Source organism: Phascolarctos cinereus, unplaced genomic scaffold (assembly GCF_003287225.1).
Source record: "Phascolarctos cinereus isolate Bilbo 61053 unplaced genomic scaffold, phaCin_HiC Scaffold_9;HRSCAF=440, whole genome shotgun sequence".
In the NCBI taxonomy this organism is placed as follows: domain Eukaryota; kingdom Metazoa; phylum Chordata; class Mammalia; order Diprotodontia; family Phascolarctidae; genus Phascolarctos; species Phascolarctos cinereus.
The window spans coordinates 66898440-66921891 of record NW_027556402.1 but is presented as its reverse complement, the minus strand read 5'-3'; the positions used below and the strand labels follow the sequence as shown (position 1 = coordinate 66921891).

The following is a 23452-nucleotide window of genomic DNA, read 5'->3' as shown; positions in this document are numbered from 1 at the left end:
GCCAAAGTGCCTAGAGCACCAGGCCTGCAGTCAGGAAGACTCATGTTCCTGAGTTCAAATCTGGCCCCAGACACTTACTGGTTGTGTGACCCTGGGCAGATCACTTCACCCTGTTTGCCTTAGTTTCCCCATCTGTAAAATGAGCTGGAAAAGATAATGGCAAACCACTCCAGTATCTTTGCCAAGAAAACCCCAAATGGGATCATGAAGAGTCAGACATGACTAAAAACAACTGAATGATAGCAAAACTATATAAGGTTCCCTGCAGGCTGCATACTGACTTAGAAAAACCACATATTAACATTATGTTTTGTTGGGTTTTTTTTAAATTTAATTTCCCAATTACATTTTAATCTTGTTCAAGCCACACTAGTTCTAACCCACCTCTGCCTTACAACATAGTATGAAGATTGAAAAGTAAAAAGAATCGCCTGACTTTGGAAACTAACAGCAGAAATGGTAACAGTGTGCAGCATCTTGCACTCAGCAAGCTGTAAGCCAGTATCTATAATTGAGAGTCAAGGCCTTTTAAAAGGTCAACCAGTCAACAGGTGGGCTGATACGGATAGAGGTATCTATGTTGGTGCAACTGTTGACTGATTGATAGATACCTTTAAAGATAAATTTATCTATCTTTAAAAGCTATTTTGGGAGGGAGGGAGGGAGAGAGAGAGAGAGAGAGAAAATAGTGGTTAATAAATGGTTAATTGATCACTCCTGTCAACTTCATATGGAATGAAAATCGTTTTGGCTTTTCATTGCTTTCACTCTGAATCATGTGGTACTCTGGACACTGTGATTGAAACCACTTTGAGATACAAATACATAGAGCAGCAGTATTGGCAAATGTTAAACTGTTGGCGGGAGATTTTTTTTCTTTATGTGTAACTTAGAAAGTGAGCTTCTCAGATTGGGCTGTTTGGGTCCAAGTTGGGCAAGCCACTGAATTTCTCTTCTTTTCTTAGCCTTTCATTAGTTCATGTTGGGATAAGAGTATGTCCATTGTACCTACCTGACAGGGTTGTTGTGAGGAAAAACATTTTGTAAACTTTAGGACCCCTATTTACATGTTAGTGGTTATTATTATTACTGTTCTAAAAGTGTATTTGTAGATCAGTTGTTTAGAACAACAAATGCATTTGCCCTTCCATAGAAAGGGTAGTTAAGTTTCCAGGTTAGGCTACAAAAGCCTATTTTTAACATACATACATACATACACCACACACACACACACACACACACATATATATATACACATTATATTACATATTATGTTATATATATATATCACAATGTTTTTTATTATATGTAATTATGTGTTATATGCTATAAATACACTGTACTATATACTGTTTAAAAACTAGCCTGTGTTCTGAAGCCTTGGAATAGGGACATGTGGTAGGAGGGGAAAGAGGGATGGAGGGAAAAAAATGTTTCTATCTCCTTTCCTGAATATAGGGCCCCAGTCAGAATTGTGACATGGACTAAGTTTCTCTTTGCCATTCTCTTTCTGCCTGCTCTCCTTCCAGAGTCAACTAGGTGGCTCAGTGGATAGAGCATTAGGCCTAGAGGCAGCAAGTTGTTTCTGACTCTTTGTGACCCCGTGGACCATAGGATGCCAGGCCCTTCTGTCCTCCACTGTCTCCCAAAGTCTGTCCAAGCTCATATTCATTGCTTCAGTGATAATATCTATTCATCTCATCCTGCTGTCCCCTTCTCCTTTTGCCTTCAAATTTCCCCCACATTAGGGTCTTTTCAGTGAGTCCCATCTTCTCATTATGTGGCCAAAGTATTTAAGCTTCAGCTTCAGTATTTGACCTGCCAGTGAATAGTCTTATATTGATTGATTTGATGTCCCTGCTGTCCGAGGAACTCTCAAAAATCTTCTCCAGCACCACAGTTTGAAAGCATTGATTCTGTCGTGTTCAGCTTTCTTTATAGACCAGCTCTCAGAGCCATACACTGTTATTGGAAAAACCATAGCTCTGACTATATGAATCTTTGCTGGCAAAGTAATTAATGTCTCTGCCGTTTAGTATGCTATCCAGATTTGCCATAATTTTCCTTCCAAGGAGCAAGTGTTTTTTAATTTCATGGCTGTAGTTGCCATCTGCATTGATCTTTGAGTCCAAGAATGTAAAATCTGACATTGCTTCCATTTCTCCTCCCTCAGTTTGCCAGGAAGTGATGGGATCAGTTGCCAAGACATTAGCTTTTTTGATGTTAAGCTTTAAGCCAGGAAGACCTGAGTTCAAATTCAGCCTCAGACACTTCCTAGCTGTGTGATCCTGGGCAAGTCCCTTAACCTCTGTCTCCCTCATTCTCCCCATTTGTAAAATGGAGATACTAACAGCATTTACTTCTCTAAGATGTTTTGAGGATAGAAAAACCTTCTTATGCTTTATTCCCCGCTATATATTCTTCAATTCAGTGACACTGACCTCTCCTGGAGGTTCCAAGCACAAAGCACCCCATCTCTTGGCTCTGGACATTTTCTCTGTTCCCTATGCCCAGAATACTCTCTCTTCTCATCTCCACCTACTGCCTTCCCTGTCTTCCTTTAAGTCTCAACTAAAATCCCATCTTCTGTAGAAAGCCTCTTCAACCCCTTTTAATTATAGTGCCTTCCCTTTCTTAATAATTTCTTATGTGTCCTGTATATAGCTTGTTTATACATAGTTGTTTGTTCTGTAAGGTCCTTGAGGGTGGGGACTGCCTCTTGTCTCTTTGTGTATCTCCAGCATTTAGCACAATGCCTGGCATGAAGTAGATGCTTAAAAAATTTCATTGACTAATTGCTTGCCTTCTCAATGATGGAGGAAGGAGAGAATTTGGAGCTCAAAATTTGGAAAAAGAATGTTAAAAAGTGTTTTTACATGTTATTGGGGAATAATAAAATATTAAGTTGAAAAAGGGGAAAAATTATTGACTGTAAAGCATATGGTAAGCATTAAAGTGTGGTATAAATGCTAGCTTTTGTTATTATTGCCCCCTTCTACCATCCCTTTCACCAAGTGCACAGTCCTTGCATGTTATATCTATGCTATTTCTCAGCATTCTCCATGCTCCTTAATAACTCACTTCCCTACCTAATCAAAGCTCAATATATTGATTTATTTAATACATTGAACATTAGGGCAGAAACCCTGCTTAAATAAGTTTGGACTATCAGTAATCAACTTTGTGATTGATTAGACATTCAAAGCAGTTTTGCAGCCATCTAACAAATGTCATGTGTATATAACATTTCCCCTCATTTATAAAAGGGTGTCATACTCAACATATTGGAACACTCCGATGACTGTGATCTCATAGATATGAATATTCCCTCCAGTAATACAAATCACAGTCCGTCCATGCCTGCCCTCTCTATGCAACACTTGTCTATGTTCCTCCTTAATTTCACCATGCTCATTGTGCCAAGGCAACTAGGTGGTGCAGTGGATAGAGTTCCAAACCTGAAGTCAGGAAGACTCTTCCTGTGTTCAAATCCAGCTTCAGACACCTACTAGCTGTGTGATCCTGGGCAAGTCACATAACCTTGTTTACCTCAGTTCCTCATCTGTAAAATGAACTGGAGAAGGAAATGGCAAACCACTCCAGTATCTTTGTCAAGAAAACTCCAAATGGGGTCATGAAGAATTAGATATAACTGAAACACCTGAACAACAATAATGACATTGTGCTGAGAGACCCTTCCTCTTGACATTGAGACCACCTCAGTACAGCAAACTGGCTGGCTGTCAGTTGGTTCCTTTTTCCTGTACTTGTAATAACTCAATACTCAATAAACATTTAAGTGCCTATTCTTTGCCAGGCATTGTGCTAAGTGCTGGGGGTACAGATTGTTGTCCTTTGTTTTCAAAGAGGACCAAAGACATCAGGAGGGTGATGTATTGACAAATACAAAAAAAAGAGTCCCTGACCTCAAAAAGCTTATGATCTAATGGAGGAATACAGCACATTGAAAGGAAAGCTGATAGAAATAGAGAGATGGTACCTGATGTCGGGTGGGGAGAATGGTGGAGAAGTTAGGAAATTCCCAAGGTAGGGGAGCCAGGTGGCAAGTGCAGAACTGTGTGTGCTGAGACCTCTCCTTAAATGGAGGTTTGAGAGTTCATGGCTCTTTCTGCCTTTCAGTCAAGGAACAGAGGTCAGTGATGAGCAAATGAGGACTAAGGCAGATTGGATCCTATAAGATGATGAGATTTTCCCAATGATGAGCTTCCTGGGGACATGGTAGAGAGGTCAGAGGAGTCCCAAAGTAATGCAGCCAAAAGATTGTTAAGAATCCAATGGGATAATATGTGTAAAGCACTCTGCAAATCTTCCAGTGCCCTGTAAATGGTAATTGTTATCTAATACTCAACAGTTCCAAAGTACTTTCCATACATTATCTCATGCACACTTCATCTTTACCCTGTGAAACAGGTAGCCTAAGCAGTTGTATCCCCATTTTAAAGTGAGGAAGTTGTAACCAAGAGAGGTTAAGGGCCTGCCTTTGGGTCACACCACTTATTAAATGTCCAAGTCCTGCCTAGAACCCAGGTCTTTAGATTGCAGATCTGATGTTCTTTTGGCCACACCACAGTCCTCTCAATGCCATGAGCTAAGACTTGGTGCTCAGGCACTAGTCGGATTGAATTGGAGGAGGTCTTGAACCACTGAAGTTTACAGTCGATCTAGTGGTTCTTGCCTCCCCCCTTCCCTTTCTCCCCTCCCCCTCAAGTAGGAAAGGCAGCCTGGTGTATTAGAGATGTGAACTAATACTTCCTATTGTAATTACAGTAGTAATACTGGGAGTTAAATTAGACCTCTCCCACTGATGCATATCTTAGCATAGCTTCAGAATTTCTGAATGAAGAAGAAAGACAATGAAGCATCTAATAGCTATAATCTATCAAAGGGGATGGGAAGGTAGGCATATTCCCAGCCAGTGTTGATGCATGGCGGTCTGCTTTCTACCTTTCTTCCTCACTTGGCCCTACCTTCACCCTATTTTTTGCCATCAATCACTTAGTCCGCGCCTAAACCCTGAAACAGCAATGTTGGCTGATCTGCCTAGCGAGAGTACATTCTATGTGTAGGGGCAGTGATGGATTCTTTAATAAAGCAGTGAGTCAGGACCTGCTGAGGTGGACAACTAGATGATTTTGGTTTTTGGGTTTTTTTTTTTTTGGCTGAGCATTATCTATCTTGTGGGATGAGTGGACAGTTAGGAAAAAAAACACTCTCTAAGCAAAAAGACTTGAGTTGATTTGAGCTCACTTTTGCATAGGTCTTTTGCTCCACCTACCACGTTGTGTTTCCAGTTTCCCTGTACCTCGTTAGGAGTTGTAAGGAGTGCCAGAGCTGCTGTTAGCAAGGCCAACTTCAGTAGGACTATTTGGAGTTTGTTTTTTCCCCCCTTCTTAACAGGAGTGTTCTTTCAATTAATAGCTGTGGGAATTGAGCTTTCTTAACAGGGCTATGAAGTATTTGAAGAGAGCATTAGGGCATTTTTTTTGTTATAAAGTTTTTTTTAATGTTTTCTGTTTCCTTTCAGAATTTCTCTTGGTGCCAAATTCTCTTCCACTGTAAGAAGCAATGAAGTAAAAATCCTATAGTACTGTGGCATTTAAACAAAACACACAGTAACTTGAGGGGAAAAGCTGCTTTTTGGATGCCAGTATTTCTTTTAATTTCAAATACATACATTTGAAAGTCAAGTATAGTAATTTGGTTTCAAAGGGAAGCTGCTAGCAACTAGCAGCAGTCTGAGTTAATGAGAGCCATATGCTATGTCCCTTATGTATGGGTATTGTAGTCTTCAAGTAAATGTTCTAGGAAAGGAATCTTTGAATTTTGGAACAGATCACTCAAAAATATTATAGTAAACCTTCTGTTTCAAGAGCCAAGCAGTATTTATACATATAATTGGTGTTAATATATTAAATTAAGTTACAAACACAAGATATTTTCTGATGTTCTCTATCAAAGTTGTTCATTTAACTGTAACCACAGGCTGCTTGTGATTTTTCCCCCTAAGCCCAAGGGTATTTAAGATAAAACTTTAGTGAATTAGTAACTCTATCAGCAGCTTTGTTGGAGGAGGAGACAGGAAAGGAGGATGGGCGGTCTTTGTATTGCAACTGGACCCTTGGTATATTTTACAAACGTGTCTCCCAGTTTTCATGAATATGTAATCCATTTAAGAAATAGAAACAATGCTGTGAATAATTGTTACATCCTTCAGCTACGGACCCCAAAAGCTGTTTATAGTGTGCCTGAAATACTGTACATTTACAGTGAAAAGTGATAGAAAGCAATATTATTAGAATATTACAAATAGAAAGCAATAACATTTCATAAGAAATGGTTGAATTTGGTGAACATATACATCAGGGGGATTGATAAAAATCAAGTTCAATTAGAAGTACATGAGGAGATAGACCTTCCACTAGAATTCTGCTACCTTGCCTCATTCTGGTGTTAGGGTGACCCTGGATCCTAGAAAGCGCCCCCCCCCCATCAGAGCCTGGCTCTGACAAGTCCTGTCACAATGGAAAAAGGATGTTGAACAGTGTAGGTCCATTCAGAGACTCTAACCACCAGATTGGTCACATGGTGATGACTTTTTTTCAGGTTACAGTCCTCTGGAATCAAGGTTGGTTATTTATTGATCATTTCAGAGTTGTTTGTCTTTACAATATTGTTATCGTATAAATTGTTCTTCTGGTTCTGCTTACTTTACTCTGCATCAGTTCATACAAATTTTCTTAGGTTTCTCTGAAACCATTCCCTTCATCATTTCTTATACTCCAGTTGTGTTCTATCACATTCATATACCATTTCAACAGTTCTCTAGTAGATGGACACACTTACTTTCCATTTATTTACACGACAAAAGGAGATTCTATAAATATTTTTTGTATCTTTGGGCCCTTTTCCTCTTTCCTTGGTCTCTTTGTGAGGGTATTGCTAGGTCAGAGGATATGCACAGTTTAATAACTTTTGGTATATAGTTCCAAATTATTTTGAATAATGCCTACACCAAGTCACAGCTCCACCCATGGTCTCAGTACTTTTTTTAGGTTGCTGGTTATGATGATCTAAATTAATGATCTGGAAGGTCTTTTTCACTTTTTAAATCTGTGAGAGAAAGAAAATATGTTTACTTATTCAAATGATTATTCATTCCATATACTGAGTGCAATATTGACAGATGTATTCATGCTTTAGATTAACTGACATGTTTTCTTTATTAATCATAGGTCATAATTAATCCCCAATGTAGTAATTTCTATAAATACTTTTGTGCCATGGCGTTGTACCAATATTTATAGTCTCCAGTTTATTGCTTTGGAATAAACACATTTTAAAATAGAATGCTTAGTTAATTCAAACAGCTTTGTTGGGAAATGAACTAAACATGACAAAGTTGAGTTATGTTGACTGTTATCTGTCATTTTCAGTATTAATCATATACACATGTGCTACCCATCTCAAGAGCCTTGTTCTTTGCATTCTATGGTAATTCATCTAATTTAGGAGCATTGTTCCTAACTTTAGAGATGGCCTTCTTTTCGGGAGATTCTTTTGTTATGTATCTTTTTTCCTATTTATTTAGCAAAGATACCTTTGGATTTTTTTTTTTGATAAGTGTATACTATATTTTATAAAGAGACAAGAAGTCCTCAGATTGTAATGCTATGTACATCAGCATTACAAAGAAGGACACGTGAAGAAAGGAACAACAGGTTTTAGCAACATCTTGGTTAGGAGGGGTGAGTACAAGAGAGCGTGCAAGGATGGCAATCTGCTGGCCTGGAACAAGAAAGTTGGGAATGAGGGAGAGTCAGGGTAAAAGATAAGAAGTTCTGTTAGACAAAAGCAAAATGTATTTTAGGGCAACAATGAAGTATCCTTATATTTACATAGATCATCTCATCTTCATTTCATATCTGCACTATGGTGTCAGAATTATTTTATATGTTTGTGTTACTGCTCAAATTATATTGTTAAGTTGTATCATGATGAGTTGGCTTAAGAACCCAGGAGTTCTTAACCTGGTGTGGGTGAACTTATTTTAAAAAATATTTTGATAACTGTATTTCACTGGAATTGGTTTCCTTTGTCATTCTACATATTTTATGCTTTAAAAAAATTATTTGGAGAAGGGGATCTATAGGCTTTGCCTGATTGCTACAGGGATTGTTGAACCTCCCCCCCCCAAAAAAAAAGTTGAGAATCCCTAAGTTAGCCCATCTGCTTTGTCATAAACTCTTTATTTAGCAAGGCAAGAGGAGCCTTAACTGTGTTTTAACATCTTTTTTTTAAAAACCTAAATGGAATGTGCTACTGTGTAATAATCTTGGTTGTATAGCTCTGTCCCTTCTGCTGGTTTGTAATCATCTTGAGTGTGTTTCTTATTTGTATGTCTCCACTGCCTAGCATAGTGCCTGGGATACTGTATAAACAATTGGTTAATGTTTATTGGATTAAATCTTAGAATACTTTATTGCATGTGTGTGTGTGTGTGTGTGTGTGTGTGTGTGTGTGTGTGTGTGTGTGTGTGAGAGAGAGAGAGAGAGAGAGAGAGAGAGAGAGAGAGAGAGAGAGAAGGAGGGAGAAGGAGAAAATTATAATATAATTGCATTTCTTTAATGAAGTGCTTGCTTAAAATGTCTTTCCTTTTCTACAGGTGATGTCTCTCCTATCAGCATGTCTCCTATCAGTCAATCTCAGTTTATTCCACTTGGGGAAATCCTTTGCTTGGCCATCTCAGCAATGAACTCTGCAAGAAAACCTGTCACACCTGAAGCATTGATGGAACACCTGACTACTTGTTTTCCAGGTAAGAGAAGTGTCATGTAGCCCTTATCCAGTGGTTTGCCTAGGACTTCAGAGTCATTCTTTCTGAGTGTACACAGAGCAGCAATAAACCCTTATCTAAAGCAACTACAGAATTAAGGGAGCTGTCTTACTTAAAAAAAGAAAAAACAAACCAAACTACCTCCTTCAACCAAACAGCCACTGTTTTAAAATGGCGGTTAAGCAAAGGTATTCAATTATGGCTCATGCAAACCAATGGATTATTCCAATTTCTTGGTTAGATTCTTGAATACAGTGATTTAAGAGCCCTGACCAGGAAATAAGTGAATAACTTTTAGTTCCTAAGGTTCTAAATTGTATAAGAAGATATGCCTAAAATAAATACATGTGCCTAGCAATTTATCTTTATCACCTAATTTGGACTTTAGTAACTTGAGATTTAGTTATTTGAGAATTAATAAAAAATAATAGATATATAAAAAATTCCAGGAAGTATTTGTTTTCCAACTACACCTGTGTTTTTTTTTGTTCATGAGTTTCTTTTTTTTAATTAATTAATTAATTTTGATTTATCAACAATCACTTCCATATGCTTTTGAGTTTAAAATTTTTCTCCCCCTTCCTCCCCACCACCCTCCCCAAGCATGAGTTTCTTAAGAGACACCATAGGCTCTAAGTTTGCTTAGGGGTAAAGAGGATAGTATTTGCCCAACCAATTACATATAACTATTATGTTTCTACAAAGACGTTGAAAAAAGTTAGGTCTCTCAGATTCCAAGTCATTTAATGAATTTCTTTATTATTTTCCAGTCTGCTTAGGTTTATCATTTCAGGGGTCAAGCTTCAACTCTTCTCTCACTCATCCCACATAGACTGCCAAACCTTTTTGTTCCTATAGCTACAATATCTCTTGTATATGTCCCTTTGACTGGCCCTCTTAACAGCAGCCACTGTGTTACATCACCTCTTACCTGCCTCTCAATTGATCTCCAGGCCTCAAATCTCTCTTCACTCTAGCTCGTCTTCCACACACCTGCCAAAATGATTTTCCTAAGATGTGGATCTAACCAGGAAATGAACTCCCTATGTCATGTTTACTTAATATTCCAAATTCTTCATATCCCAGTTCTTCCCTTCCATTCCATATGTGTAGGACCTTACTGCCTTTTGGCCATGCTGGCCTATTATACCTCCAACAAATTTCTTCTCTCTATGCCTTTGCAATGGATGTCCCCCCATGCCTGGAGTGCCCTTCCTCCTCACCAAGTCTCTTGGAATCTCTGGTTTCCTTCAAGACTCAGTTCTGATGTCCTTTTCTGCTGGAAGACTTTCCTTCTTTCTTCTTCCTGCTTGTGACCTTCCCTCTGAGATTACCTGTATTATGGTGGGTGTGGTTTGTCCTTTGTTCTTGAAGAGGACCATGACATCAGGGAGGTGATGACATGACTTGCAATTGACTTTGATTTGATGAGGGAGGGCTGTGCAAAGTCACTAACCTCACTTTCTCCGCCAGAGCCATCTGGGTCCAGTGACCAGATATTCATCAGGACTACTGGAGATATGTTTATCTTGTAAATACCGAAGTTGGGTCATCTCTCCCATTAGAATATAAACTCCTTGAGAACAAACCTGTTAAGATTTTTGCCTTTGTATCCTTAGTGGCAGAAAGGAAGGAAGGAAACATTAAATGTCTACTATGTACCAGACACGAAGCAGTTTACAAATGTTATGTCATTTGATCCTCACAACCATCTTGGGAGGTAGGCACTGGTATAATCCCCATTTTACAATTGAGGAAACTGAGGCAGAGAGAGGTTAAGTAACTAGCTAGTAAGTGACTGAGGCAGGGTTTGAACTCAGGTCTTCCTGACTCTAGTTCCAGTGCTTCATCCACTGTCCTACCTACCTGTTAGACAGTTAATAAACAGATGCTTGTTAACTGATTTCTTACCCTTTCTTGCATGGAAAGGGAATAGACTAGTGATTTTCAATCTTCTAGCAGTTGTTTGATTTCAGGATTCTTCTGGCCCACAGAATTCAATTCAATAAGCATTTACTGTATTTCACTGCATAATTGTCGCCAACACATAATCGTCACACCCTGGTTTGTTTGGGTTTTTTTAGTCCAAAAATTGGTTTATAATCTTTCATCATATAAATCATCACATGGCATAATTCTATTCATCACACTGCTTAAAAGGTAAACAGAGCAGCAATATATTCACCAGTGGCATCTGGATGTGCATTTATCTCTTCAGCTGGGAGCCTAGAATTCTCAGTGCACATGCATTGTCAGAATTCAACTTTAATGTATATTCACCAGTATTCATGCATCCTAATCTTGCACCAAAGGCAGGGTAGTAATAGATGATTTTTAAGCAATACCGGCATAATTTTTTAAACTTCACATAATAGTTGCACCCCACTTTTTTTTTTTTTTCAAAAATGTTGGCATAAAATCTGCGACAATTATGCAGTGAAATACAGTAGGTTCCTACTCAGTGAAAGGCATTGTGCTAAGTTCTGGGGATACAATGAGCAAAGGACAAATACCCTCTGCTCTCAAGAAACTCCCGGTCTGCTGTGGTTAGGGTGTGTGTGTGTGTGTGTGTGTATACACATATATACACACATACACACATACGTATACACACACACATACACATATTATATATTTATGTTCATATATACACAAGATGCTTTTAACAACTAGAAACATTAAGAAAGGATTCCTATAGGAGGTAAGCCTTGAAGTAGACTGAAGATTTTAAGAGGCTGAATGAGAATGGCATTGCAGGTAAGAGGCAGGGGTGCGGGAGAGGAGAGGAGTAGTGTCAAAAATAAGTCAGCAATGGTAGGGGACAGACGGAATATGAGAATATGAAGGGCTTCAGACACCAAGCTGAAGAGCTTGTGTTTTATCCCAGAGAAAATAAGGAGCCACTGAAAATTCTTGAGCAGGATCTTTGACTAAACCTGTGCTTTAGAAAGTCCTTTTGGAAATTATATGGGAGATTATTTGGGATTGGGGTATGATTAGAAGCAAGAGCACAGATTAGGAGACTTCCAGTTGGACAGGGAGACACCTGAAAGGGGCAGGTGTAGGAGAGGTACGGATTTCATGGTGAGTGAGAGAAGCCCAAAAAGATGCATCTAGGGTTGCAAATTAGATGACCACAAGGGGACTTTGGAAAAGGGAGAGGTTTAGGGGTTAAAGAGGAGTTCCATTTTTGGACATGTTAAAGTGTACTGAATGAAATAGGGTTGTTTGTATTCTCAACCCTTAGCACAAGTGCTCTTTTCACAGGTACGTGCTTAATAAATGCTTTATTCATTCATTCATCTAAAAAATAGATTTGTTTTAAAGTCAGAGTGAGCTATTATATTTTTTGAAATAATTATTATGATGTGGACCACATTGGAACTCACCAAAGATGGTGATAAGAGCTGCCATTTCTATAATTCTTTGTGGTTTGCCAAATACTTGATATACATTATCTCATTTGATCGTCACAACATTAACTTTGTGAGGTAGATGAGATTATTACCCTTATTGTACAAGTGAAGAAATTGAAGCCGAGACAGGTGAAATAAGGTACTTAACCAAAGTAGTCACTCACTTCGCTGTGTGTAAGCCCACAACCAGTGAGTGGCTGAGTGTTTTATCCACAGGGCCCATCTCCCTCTGCTATCTCTGGGACATCTCAGAACTAAGGATTGGGATCCCTAATTTTGACTCTTTCTTACGTTGAAATAGAACACATGTTCATTCAACATACACCACAGCAAATTGAACCGGGCTGTTCATCTGTGGGAAGAGATAAGTAAGATATAGTCCCTGCTTTTAGAGGACTCAGTATAAAAAAACGAACTGATACTTGGGTATTTCCCAGTCCCTACTTAGAAGAGATTCTAGTGCATCAAAACATCTAATTGCACTTCCCCTTTCTTCCTCAAAGAAACTTTTTCCCCTTTCTGTCACTTATCATCATCATCATCATTATTATTATTATTATGAATGGGAATAGCAGAAAAAAATTAACATGAATAAAAGCATTGGCAAACCTCTATAACTTTCAGTTTATATAGTTTTCATATTTATGGAATTATTCAGTTTGGTTCACTCTTTATGTTGGAATTCCTCAGCTTCCTTTATTACCCTGACACTCGTCAAAGGGATTTGAAGGGGGTGGGAAAAAGAGAGGGAGGGAGGAGAGTGAGAGGGAAAGGGAGAGGGAAGAGAGATGAGGGGAAAGAGAGAGAGAGAAGGGGGGAAGAGAGAGGAAAAGAGCAGGAAGAAAGAGGGAAAGAAGAAAGGGAAGAGCACCTATAACACAAAGGACACCAGCAAAATGCATAATGTTGCTTACATATACTTTGTACCCTCAAGTCCTCTCCTCCCTATTCTTTCAATTTAGGCTAGATACCCTAGAAGTAGAAGGAAGCACAAAGATCACTTTTAGCTCTCTCACTTCGAGCATATTAAGTAAGCAACATTTTCCCTGCTTTGCACTCGTTCAGGCTAGATCTTGGCTTTCCAGAGCTCTGTTCTTCTCAAGCTAAAGAGAATCCCTCTCACTCTCTCCAAAGACCCCAAGGTTACCACTTAGTCAAAACAGTCCACTGTTATCAAACACTCTTATTTATCACATCTTACTCCCTCCTATACAAGGTCCAGCTCTCCAGGACTATATCTGTGCCTAATACAGGGAAGGGGGTAAGAGAGAAGAAAGGGAAATTAGGACCTTTTCTATACCCTAGGGCATGGAGAGGGGCAGAAGTATGGTGCCATATTTTCCCAATTCTCTTCCTTGCCCACATGTCGATTGGTTGATATACTGGCTTATATATTTTTCTATCTTTGAACGCTGGAGTGGCTCCTCTTCACCCTTTCCTTCTTGCCTATAATTTTTTTTTTAATTTTTAAAAACTTAACTGTCAGATAAACTTTGCCTTTTCAACTGGAACCTGGCTAAGATCTTAAATGCTTGATCTCTTGAGTAGTTTCTACATTGTTCACAAATGTGATTCCCTTATAGAGAGTCTCCCTTGCTCTCCAGAGTTTTTCTTCGATGTCTACTACTAATGGCCAACCTCCCCGATTGCTGGTGTTTTTTAAAAAGCATGACTTCACAATAAACTATGTAAAATCAATTCAGATTTATTTATTGCTCTTAGGTTTCCAAATCACTTTACATGAATTATCTTATGTAATCACCACAACAACTCTGGGAGGTAGGTAGGTGCTATTAGTATATCCCCATGTTATAATTAAGGAAACTGAGCCTGAGAGAGGATAACTTGTCAGTGGTCACACAAAACTAGTAACCGACTGAGGTAAGATTGAAACCTAGGTCTATTTGTTGCTGAAGTCCAACCTTCATAGGATCACAGAGCTGGAAAAAGGGACCTTAGAGGTTATCAAATTCATCCTTCTTATTTGTAAAGTGAGGAAACTGAGATCCAGAGTGGATGAGTAACTTGTCTAAAGTTTCACAACTATTAACTGGGAAAACTACAATTCAAACCCAGGACTTGTGACTCTCAGGTTGAGCCCTCTTTCCACTGTACAGTGGAGCTGTCATTACTCATTGTACCATGGTGCCTTTATAGGATGTTGTAGAATTCAGGTGAATATCTTCCTTTATGGAATGTGCAAATGGAGAGAGGGGGCCATTGTACAATAGTGAAAGATTAGTCATTACCAAGCAGCCTGTAACGTTAAACCGTATAGTATAGAAAGACATAAGTTACTTATATTTAAATATACTTTTAAAAAAAGTTTGGCTAGGTTTTACTGCAAGTTGAATATATACCCCAAAGTCACAGTTGTCTGGCTAAGAGAAAATAATCCTTTTTCAGATGTGTGGCACTGGCTGGTGATGTTTAGATTTGCTCTGTAGACAGGATTCTGGGCCACAGCCTCCTTGAAATATGAGGTATGCTAATTATTTATAACTTGCCATAGCCACCACACTGCATTAATTCAATGAACAAATAAAAGTATTCCTTTACAAAATGTAATACCCCTCAAACAGTATATTTCATAAACATGTATAGCAATGCCCAAAATATAGGGTCTGGATTTTTGTATGTTGTTTTTAAACATCACATTTAAAAAAACAAACTAGGGCTTTATAAAACTGGGAATAAAGAAGATACATTTTCCTGTTTCTTAATTTGCAGTCTCACAAGAAAGTATTCATGAAAGCCTGGCTTCTGCTTTTTGAAAACTTCTGTAGTCTCCAGTATTTGTTATAAACCTTGGAATCAAAAGAGCATTTTAGAATTTATCCTTCCTGTACTTTTCTTCATCTTCTCATGAGGCACTCTAGTGAGCAGAGCTTATAGTTACTGTTAGTGATAAAATGACTGTTTTTTGGTACTTTAAACTTTTTTTCCCAATATCATTGGCTTAAGCGGCATAAGAATATGTTTAAAGGAAGGCCACCCCTCAAACACAAACACATACAGACACATCTGTTGGCCAGCTCTCTGAATGACACTCATGCATTCATCCAGTGTGGACAGTGACTTAAGGTGGAATAGTAATTTCTAATTAATGTTACTAATGGGATACTTTCTCTAGGGAGTTGAGGGGGAAAGTGAGGTCAGTCTGTATTTAATTATCTCAAAGTTTCATCATTTATGATGCTGAAGCCTAAAAGACACACTTAGAAATGGTAATTTTACATTGAGTTCATCATAATTTTTAAAATTTGAATTTACCTTCATTTACTTTTCTTTGAGTAATGAAGGATGTAATTTCCTGAAATTCATGCAAAATCACTGGAGAGGGGGCAGCTAGGTGGTGCAGTGGATAGAGCGCTGGCCCTGGATTCAGAAGGACCTGAGTTCAAATCCGGCCTCAGACACATAACACTCACTAGCTGTGTGACCCTGGGCAAGTCACTTAACACCATTGCCTAAACCAAAAAAAAAAAATCACTGGAGAGCCCAAAGGGCTCTGGAGGTATAGAACTTGCCCATTTATGATGATTCAGTATTCTGCTTATTAAATGATTAAAGCAGTTCTTCAGTCATTTCAGTTGTATCTGATTCTTTATGACCCCATTTGGAGTTCTGTTGGCCAAGATACTGGAGTGGTTTGCCATTTCCTTCTCCAGCTCATTTGACAGATGAGGAAACTGAGATAAACAGAGTTAAGTGACTTGTCCAGGGTTACACAGCTTAGTAAGTATCTGAGGGCAGATTTGAACTCAGGTCTGCCTGACTCCAGGCCTGGCACTCGATGCACTGTGCCACCTAACTGCCCTAAAGCAGTACCTATTCTTGCATAATTTAACTAGATGCATATATTATCTAAAATGATACTAGTTATAAATTCTTTTGCTTTTGAGGTTAGTGATGAGGTAGGTGAACAGAGTAGTGTTATTTTCATCCCCTTAGGATCCAAAGTTCGTCTTAGTTCTCTTTAATCCCACAAATCCCTAAACTTTTATATGGGGGGGGCATAAGATCTAGAGATGAGAAGGAAAAAAAAACCAAACCTAGACTCCTATCACAAAACCATGCTTTCGTTCAGGCTTGGCTTCAAATATTCCTAGTGGATCATTTCAGATAAATTTTAAGTCTTACATGTGGGTTCAAAAACTCAGCTTCCCAAGTGCAAGATGGAAAAGGAATAATTGAAATAGTTTCTCTGAAATTGAGCTTTGAGTTTTAATGGACTGCACTGTTGTTATTCAGTCATTTTTCAGTTGTGTCTGGTTCTGTGTGACCCCATTCAGGTTTTCTTGGCAAAGACACTGGAGCAGTTTTGCCATTTTCTTCTCCAGCTCGTTTTACAAATGAGAAAACTGAGACAAACAGGATTAAGTGACTTGCCCAGGGTCACACAGCTAGTAAGTGTCTGAGGCCAGATTTGAACTCAGAAAGAGTTCTTCCAGACTCTAGGCATTCTGTCCACAGCTGCCCCCAATGGACTGCAGACTCAACATGGATCAGCATTTGTGATGCAACAGCCAAAAGAAGTTAGTTAGACTGTAGGCAACATTACAAGACACTTTGCTTCCAGAATAAAAAAAAAATTATATTCTCTCTTGTACTCCACCCTTGTCACCCACATTTGGAGTGTCATATTCAGTTGTAGGCAGTTCTCAAAGGACGTTGATAAACTGGAGAGCCCTCAGAGGAGAACAAACAGGATGGTAAAAGGAAAAAAAGGCTTTGAATCCATGTCTTAGAAAGATCAGCTGAAGAAATTGGGCTCGTTTAGTCTGGAAAGAGAAGGCTTGGGAAAGGTGACAGCTGTCTTCAAGCGTTTGAAGGGCTGTCCCTGTGAAAGAGATTAAAATTATTCTCTTTGGTGCTGAAAGCAATGGCTGGAAGTCGCGAAGAAGAAAAATTATTTTTGATGTCAGGAAGAAAAACACTCTAATGATTTGAGCCATCAAAAAGTTGACTTTCATGAAGATGGCGGACTCCCTTTCTTTGGAAGTTTTCAAGTGGAGTCTAGATGGTCACTCATCAGGTTCAGGTTTTATGAGAGGCACCTGTTGGGCATAGGTGGGCCTAAATGACTACTCTTACAACTCCCATAATTTGAGGATGCAGTTGAAAGCATTGACCAGGGTACTGAGAGCCAGGAGATCAGGTTTCTTGTCTTATTTTCATCAATGATTTGCATTGCAATCTATGAAAAATCACTTTGGCGTGTGAAAGTTTGTCATTGCTGTTAAGTCATTTTTCAGTTGCATCTGACTCTTCATGACCTCATTTGGTTTGGTTTTTTTTGGCAAAGATACTGGAGTGGTCTTGCCATTTCCTTCTCCAGCTCATTTTATAGATGAGGAAACTGAGGCAAACAGGGTTAAATGACTTGCCCAGGGTCACACAGCTAGTAAATGTCTTGAGGCCTAATTTGAACTCGGGTTTTTGACTCCAGGCCCAACACTCTATCCACTGCAACACCTAGTTGCCCATGTACAAGTTAGTCTTTGTTTTTGTCAATTAATCAGTGAGTATTAATGCTGTGTGCCAGGCACTGTGATACGTGCAGGGAGCACAAGAAAAAGCAAAACCAGTCCCTACCCTCAAGGAATTTCCATCCTAACGGGGAGACGACATATATAAACAAGAATGTACAGAGAAATACAGAATAGATGGAAGATAACCTTAGAGGAGAGGGACTAGCTAGCTGGGGGAAACTGGGAAAAGAGATCCTGGAAAGTGGCCCTTGAGCTGAGTTTTGAAGGAAATCAGGAATCAGAAGAATTAGAGATTGTGAGAGAGTATTCCTATTCCAGGCATGGAGAACATAGCAGCATGAAGGCACCATCTGTAGAAGGAATGTCATGCAGGTTGATCAGCAAGGCGGTCATTCCGGTTGGAACACAGCATTTGTGGAAAGGAGTGGCATTTAAGAAAACCGGGATGGAGTGGAAGAACCAAATAGAGGGTTTTATATTTGATAATGAAGACAATAGTGACTGGAGTGTTTTGAGAAGGGGAGTAAAAGGGTCAGACGTACGCTTGAGGAAACATTCAGTTGAGTAGAAGATTGGGTAAAGCTGGGTGAGATGAGTCAGGAAGACCAAGTAGAAGACCATTTCAAGGTGAGAAGAAATAAAGACCTTAACTTGGGTATAGGAATAGAGAGAAGGGAATATATGTGAGAGATCTTGTAGAGAAAGAAATGGATTCAATTTGGCAATGGATCTCTGCTTTGGACGTATTGAGTTTGAGATGCTTACTAATACAGGGCTGGAGCGCACAAGGGAGAAACCTGGGCTAGATAAATAGATCTGGGAATCACCTGCATGGAGATGACAATTGAACTCAGCTTGAGGGAGCTGAGAAGATCCCCATGGGGAAATGTAACAAGAAAAGAGAAGGGTACCCAGAACAGAACTTGGGGGGATGTTGTAGACGTTATTGAGCATGGATGAGTGGAACAAAAGAGGAGACTGAGAGGAAGTGGCCAGATAGGTAGGAAGAGGACCAGGAGAAAAAACAGTGTATTCAAAACCCAGAGAATAGGGGCAGCTAGGTGGTGCAGAAGATAGTGGGCTGGCTCTGGAGTCAGGAGGACCTCACTTCAAATCCAGCCTCAGACACTAGGTGTGTGACCCTGGGCACGTCGCTTAACTCTAAATGCGTCCTTCCCACACACCAAAAGGAAAGAAAAAAAGAAGAGAGGAAGAAAGAGCCAGAGAATAATCAGGAGGAGGGGGTGATCAACAGCGTCACATCTAGCAGAGAGGTCAAGGAGGATGAGAATGGAGAAGAGGCTTTTAGAAAGCACTGTTAACTTTGGAATAAGCAGAGCCAGTAGTAGTCAGAAGCCAGATTGTAGAGGGTTACTTTGACCCTTTGGTAGATTAATAGCTCCTTTACTATGAGTACTTCCTCCATATAACAAGACCTTTGTGGGTTTCTTCTTCTTTTTTTTAATCTGCTAAGATTCTTATCAACAGGGATGAGTATTTTCTTGTGCAACAAGGGAGGCCCTGTTGAAGCAGCCTTATTATTTTAGTACCTTGGCAGAGGACCAGTGTTCTCCTTAAAGTGTCCATCTGTTGTCTCATGTACAAAATGTCCTTGCCCAATTTTTCTGTTTGCATGTGTAGCATATATTATAATACTATACATTTCCATACAGTTATTTTTATTGTAATGTATAATTTTTCAGGATCTACCTCCTCTCCCCCAAGTGATTTAAGATCTACAACGGGCAAGAGATTTTATCTCTAGCTAGCAACTAGTGGAAAAAAGACTGTGCAGTGTCCATTGGCCTACAGTGTATTTGTTAGGTTAACTCCACCAGCAGTGGAGAGCCATGGGTGCTCCTCTGCACAGGAAATCAAGTTGGTCCAGAGGGAAATAGTCATGGTGTAAAGAAGTGGAGGAATAGGTCTGTAAGGAGCCTGCTAAAGAGCCTTTTTGGTATATGCAGAAGAGAGGTGATTTTTGTAACAAGGAAAGAACTTAGTAAAAAAAAATACATTTATCCTGTGGTTTCAGCTTTATCACATGACATAAAGTAGGAAGGAAAAGCAGTTTCCCACATGTCCAAGAGGAAGGTAAAGAATTTGGGAAGGCCCCAAAATGAGGAAAGGTTGTATAAGAATCCAGATAGGGAAGAACTGTTTTTCACTGGAACTTAAGGGAAGTGTAGGATAAGTTTGCCACAAGCCATTGTCAGTGGGTCAGAAGCAAAATTGACTAAAAATGACTTGGGATAAGGAGTAGAAATGAAATCCCTTCTCAGCTGAATAATCTTATGTGGATAACTGGGGAAGGTGATTCTGGAAGGCTTCAAAGGTCAGCACTCACCATTCAGATCTACAGATTTGGAAAAATTATTTATCAGAAATAGTATCTTTTAACTGATGCACAGTGAAGTGAGCAGAACCAGGAAAACATTGTACACAGTAACAGGAATATTGTAAGATGAGCAGCTTAGCTATTCTCAGTAATACACAGATCAAAGGACCTAAGATGAGAAATGGTATCCACCTCCAGAGAAAGAACTGATGGAGGCTGAATGCAAATCAAAGCATGCTCTTTTTACTTTCATTTTTCTTGGGGTTTTTTTTTTGTTGTTTTTGTTTTTGGTCTGTGTTTCCTTTTGCCACGTGGCTAATATGGAAATATGTTTTGCATGACTAATCATATATAATTGATATCAAATTGCATCCCATCTCAAGAAGGGAGGAAGGAGAGAATTTGAAAGTCAGAATTTTAAAAAATGAATGTTGAAAATTGTTTTGACATAAAATTTGAAAAAATAAGATGCAAATATTTGTTTAAAATTAAAAAAAATTTAAATTTTAAAAAATAGTATTGCAGAATTGAAGACATCCAGGAGGAGTGACCCAAATTTGAACATTCCTCTCTTGTTGCAGCTCTAGACCTTCAGTGACGGGGAACTCACCATCTCCTGAGGCAGCCCATTACATTTTTGGGGACAGCTTTAATTTCTTTCTTTACATGAAGTCAAAACCTTTCTCTTTGATATCTATACCCATCACTCTTAGTTCTGCCCTATGGGGTAGAAACAAATGATCCAGAAGTATTTAATAGGTGCCCACTAAGTGCCAGGCATTGTGCTGAGTGTTGGGCATACTAATCCAAAAGTGAGTCTTCCCTGCCCTCAGAGAGTTCCCATTCTCCTGGAGGAATATCAATATGGGATGTATATGCAAGCATGCACACTCAGTGACGAATCAGAAAAGGCTGACATATGACCTCCCTTCAAACTTTTTGCGTAGTTGAAGGAATTTGGTCCTCTTGTGTCCATGTTTTGCCACACCCTTACCTCCTAATTATCTTGCAAGTTCAACTTCATTAGATCTTTCATGGTTTGTCCTTCGGTCTCAAAGAGGACTGTGACATTACGGAGATGATAACGTGATTTGCAGTTGACGTTGATTTGAGTGAGGGAAGGCTGTGTAAAGTCACCAGCTTCACTTTTTCCTCCAGAGCCATCTGTATCCAATGGCCAGATATCCATCAGGAGGTCTGGAGATGGCTCAGGATGCAATGGGAGACCTTGGCCCTTTTAAGTCAAGGTCTTCCTTTTAATAAAAAATATCCAACTGGGAGGAGAAGACCTTCAAGGTTGCTGACCAAAAAAGAAACACTCACTATTTACATTCACTCTGAGCCAGGAGGGCCCAAAATTTAACCATTAAGTGGTGTTTGGGCAGGGACCTATTGTGTTATCCGTAAGATCCAGAGTGAATTGGGTTTAAGTCTTGGTCTTTGAGAAAGAAATCTAGCCAGTGAACCCCAAGTTAACTAGGCAGCTTTCCACCATCAAAATTTACTATCGTTTAGGCAGAATACTCTCAGGTAAGAGAAGGGAGAGGAGAGGAAGATGAGCTGTGTTGGCCAGCTGGGTCCCCAGATCTTTCAACAGCCCCTTATATAGAGCATGTTTCCCAGTTTCCTTACCACTCTGGTCACTTTCATCTGGTATAGTCTTCATTTCTTTCACCATCCTTCCTCCAAAGTAGAACCCAGAATTTAATACATTGCACCAGATGTGCTCTAACCGGGGAAGAGTTGTACAACCACTGGTTGTACATGGTATGGATACCATGCTTTTGTTAACATAGCCTAAGATGCTGCTGGATTGTTTTGGCTCCCTCGTCACAGAGACCACCAAACATAATATGAGGAAGATGTATGATATTTGGAAGAATTGTGTAATGTTTTTCTAGCTTCTCTAATATTCTAAACTTCTCCCTGAAACAAGAGCCCACCAAAATTCTTCTGCTCTTGGTTATATAGCTGTGAATCGTGGAATAGAACACTCTCCAAAGAATTGAACTTGTGAATTAGCAAAGGGTGATGGACATATGGATGGTGGGTTCAGATAGGCTGAAACCTATTAACAATGAAGGATTGTGTGCCAGAAATTGTGTTAAAAATAGAATTAAGTAGATGTGTGTCAGGAAAAGGAGATGGGGTCATGTATCAATAAAGAAAGGATAACAGATGGATGTGTGATCCACAGGCACCTACATGATCCTAAGAAATCTAGGGAAAAGCACAGCATGCTGAGCAGAGGCCCTGTAGAAGATTTATGAGATTACATAGACAAGAATTACACAGAATGAAATGGTTGCAGTCTACACCAAGAGAATACCCACAGTGATAAAAAAAAAAAAGTAATAGAGTTTTTGGAATATCAAGTCATGCTGTTGATGCCTGTTGATCTTTCAGTTTTAATAACTCTCTCAGTGGCAAATCTGTTTCAGATTTCCGTTTTCACCATTTTCCATATAGGAAGAGTCTTTTAAACCTCTCACATGACAATTCTTCATATATTTGGATTCAGCTATCATTTCCTTTCAAAGTCTTCTTTTTCTGGCTAAGCATCTCCAATTCTTTCAACTATCTGATATTGGATATGGTCTCACCATTCTGGTTGTCTTCCTTGAACATGATCCCCCTTTTTATTTTTCACGATCTTCCTAAAATGTGCCTTACGAGCGTAAGGCAAAATATACTTTGAACATTGCTTTCTTAATAGAACCAAAGATAACATCAGTTTTTTTGGTTGACATGTCGCCTCTGTTAACTAAAATTCTGGGTTTGTCTTCGGAATCTAAAACCAATGTTCTTTCTGCTTCACCTTGCTACCTCATTATATTCAAAATAAAAACATTGAACAACATAAGATCAAGAACTATATCCATTAGAGACCTCCCTCCAAGTTGCTATTGATCATGAGTCATTATTTTTGATGTACAATATCTTTCAATCAGATCCAAACATACCTAATTAGCATCATCTAATACTTGATACATAAAAGCCACTTAATAAGTGCTTGTTAATTGATCTAGACTTATATCAATCCATCTTGTTCAAAGGTATAGCATGATAGACTTTTCTAAATGTTTTATTGAAATCCAGGTGTATACTCTGTCTGTGGTATTCACATGATCTAGTCTATTAACTCCATCCAAAAGAAAAAAAAAAGGAATGAAATGATTCTGGCATGATCCATTCTTTATAAGACTCATGTTAAAAAAGTGGCTTGTTGATTGATTTATCTAGACTATATAAATCCATCTTGTTCACAGATATATCATGAAATACTTTGCTAATTGTTTTACTGAAATCTAGGTGTATACCCCGTCTATGGTTATTTACACTGTCTAGT

General features: G+C 39.0%; 1 protein-coding gene across 1 annotated transcript in view; it reads left to right on the top strand.

The window, feature by feature from the left end:
• STOX2 (storkhead box 2) overlaps positions 1-23452 on the top strand; it is a 155992-nt gene that overhangs the window by 102010 nt on the left and 30530 nt on the right. Inside the window, 1 exon segment of the mRNA XM_021007603.2 lies at positions 8684-8836. Within this exon segment, the coding sequence (XP_020863262.1) occupies positions 8684-8836 (153 nt within the window).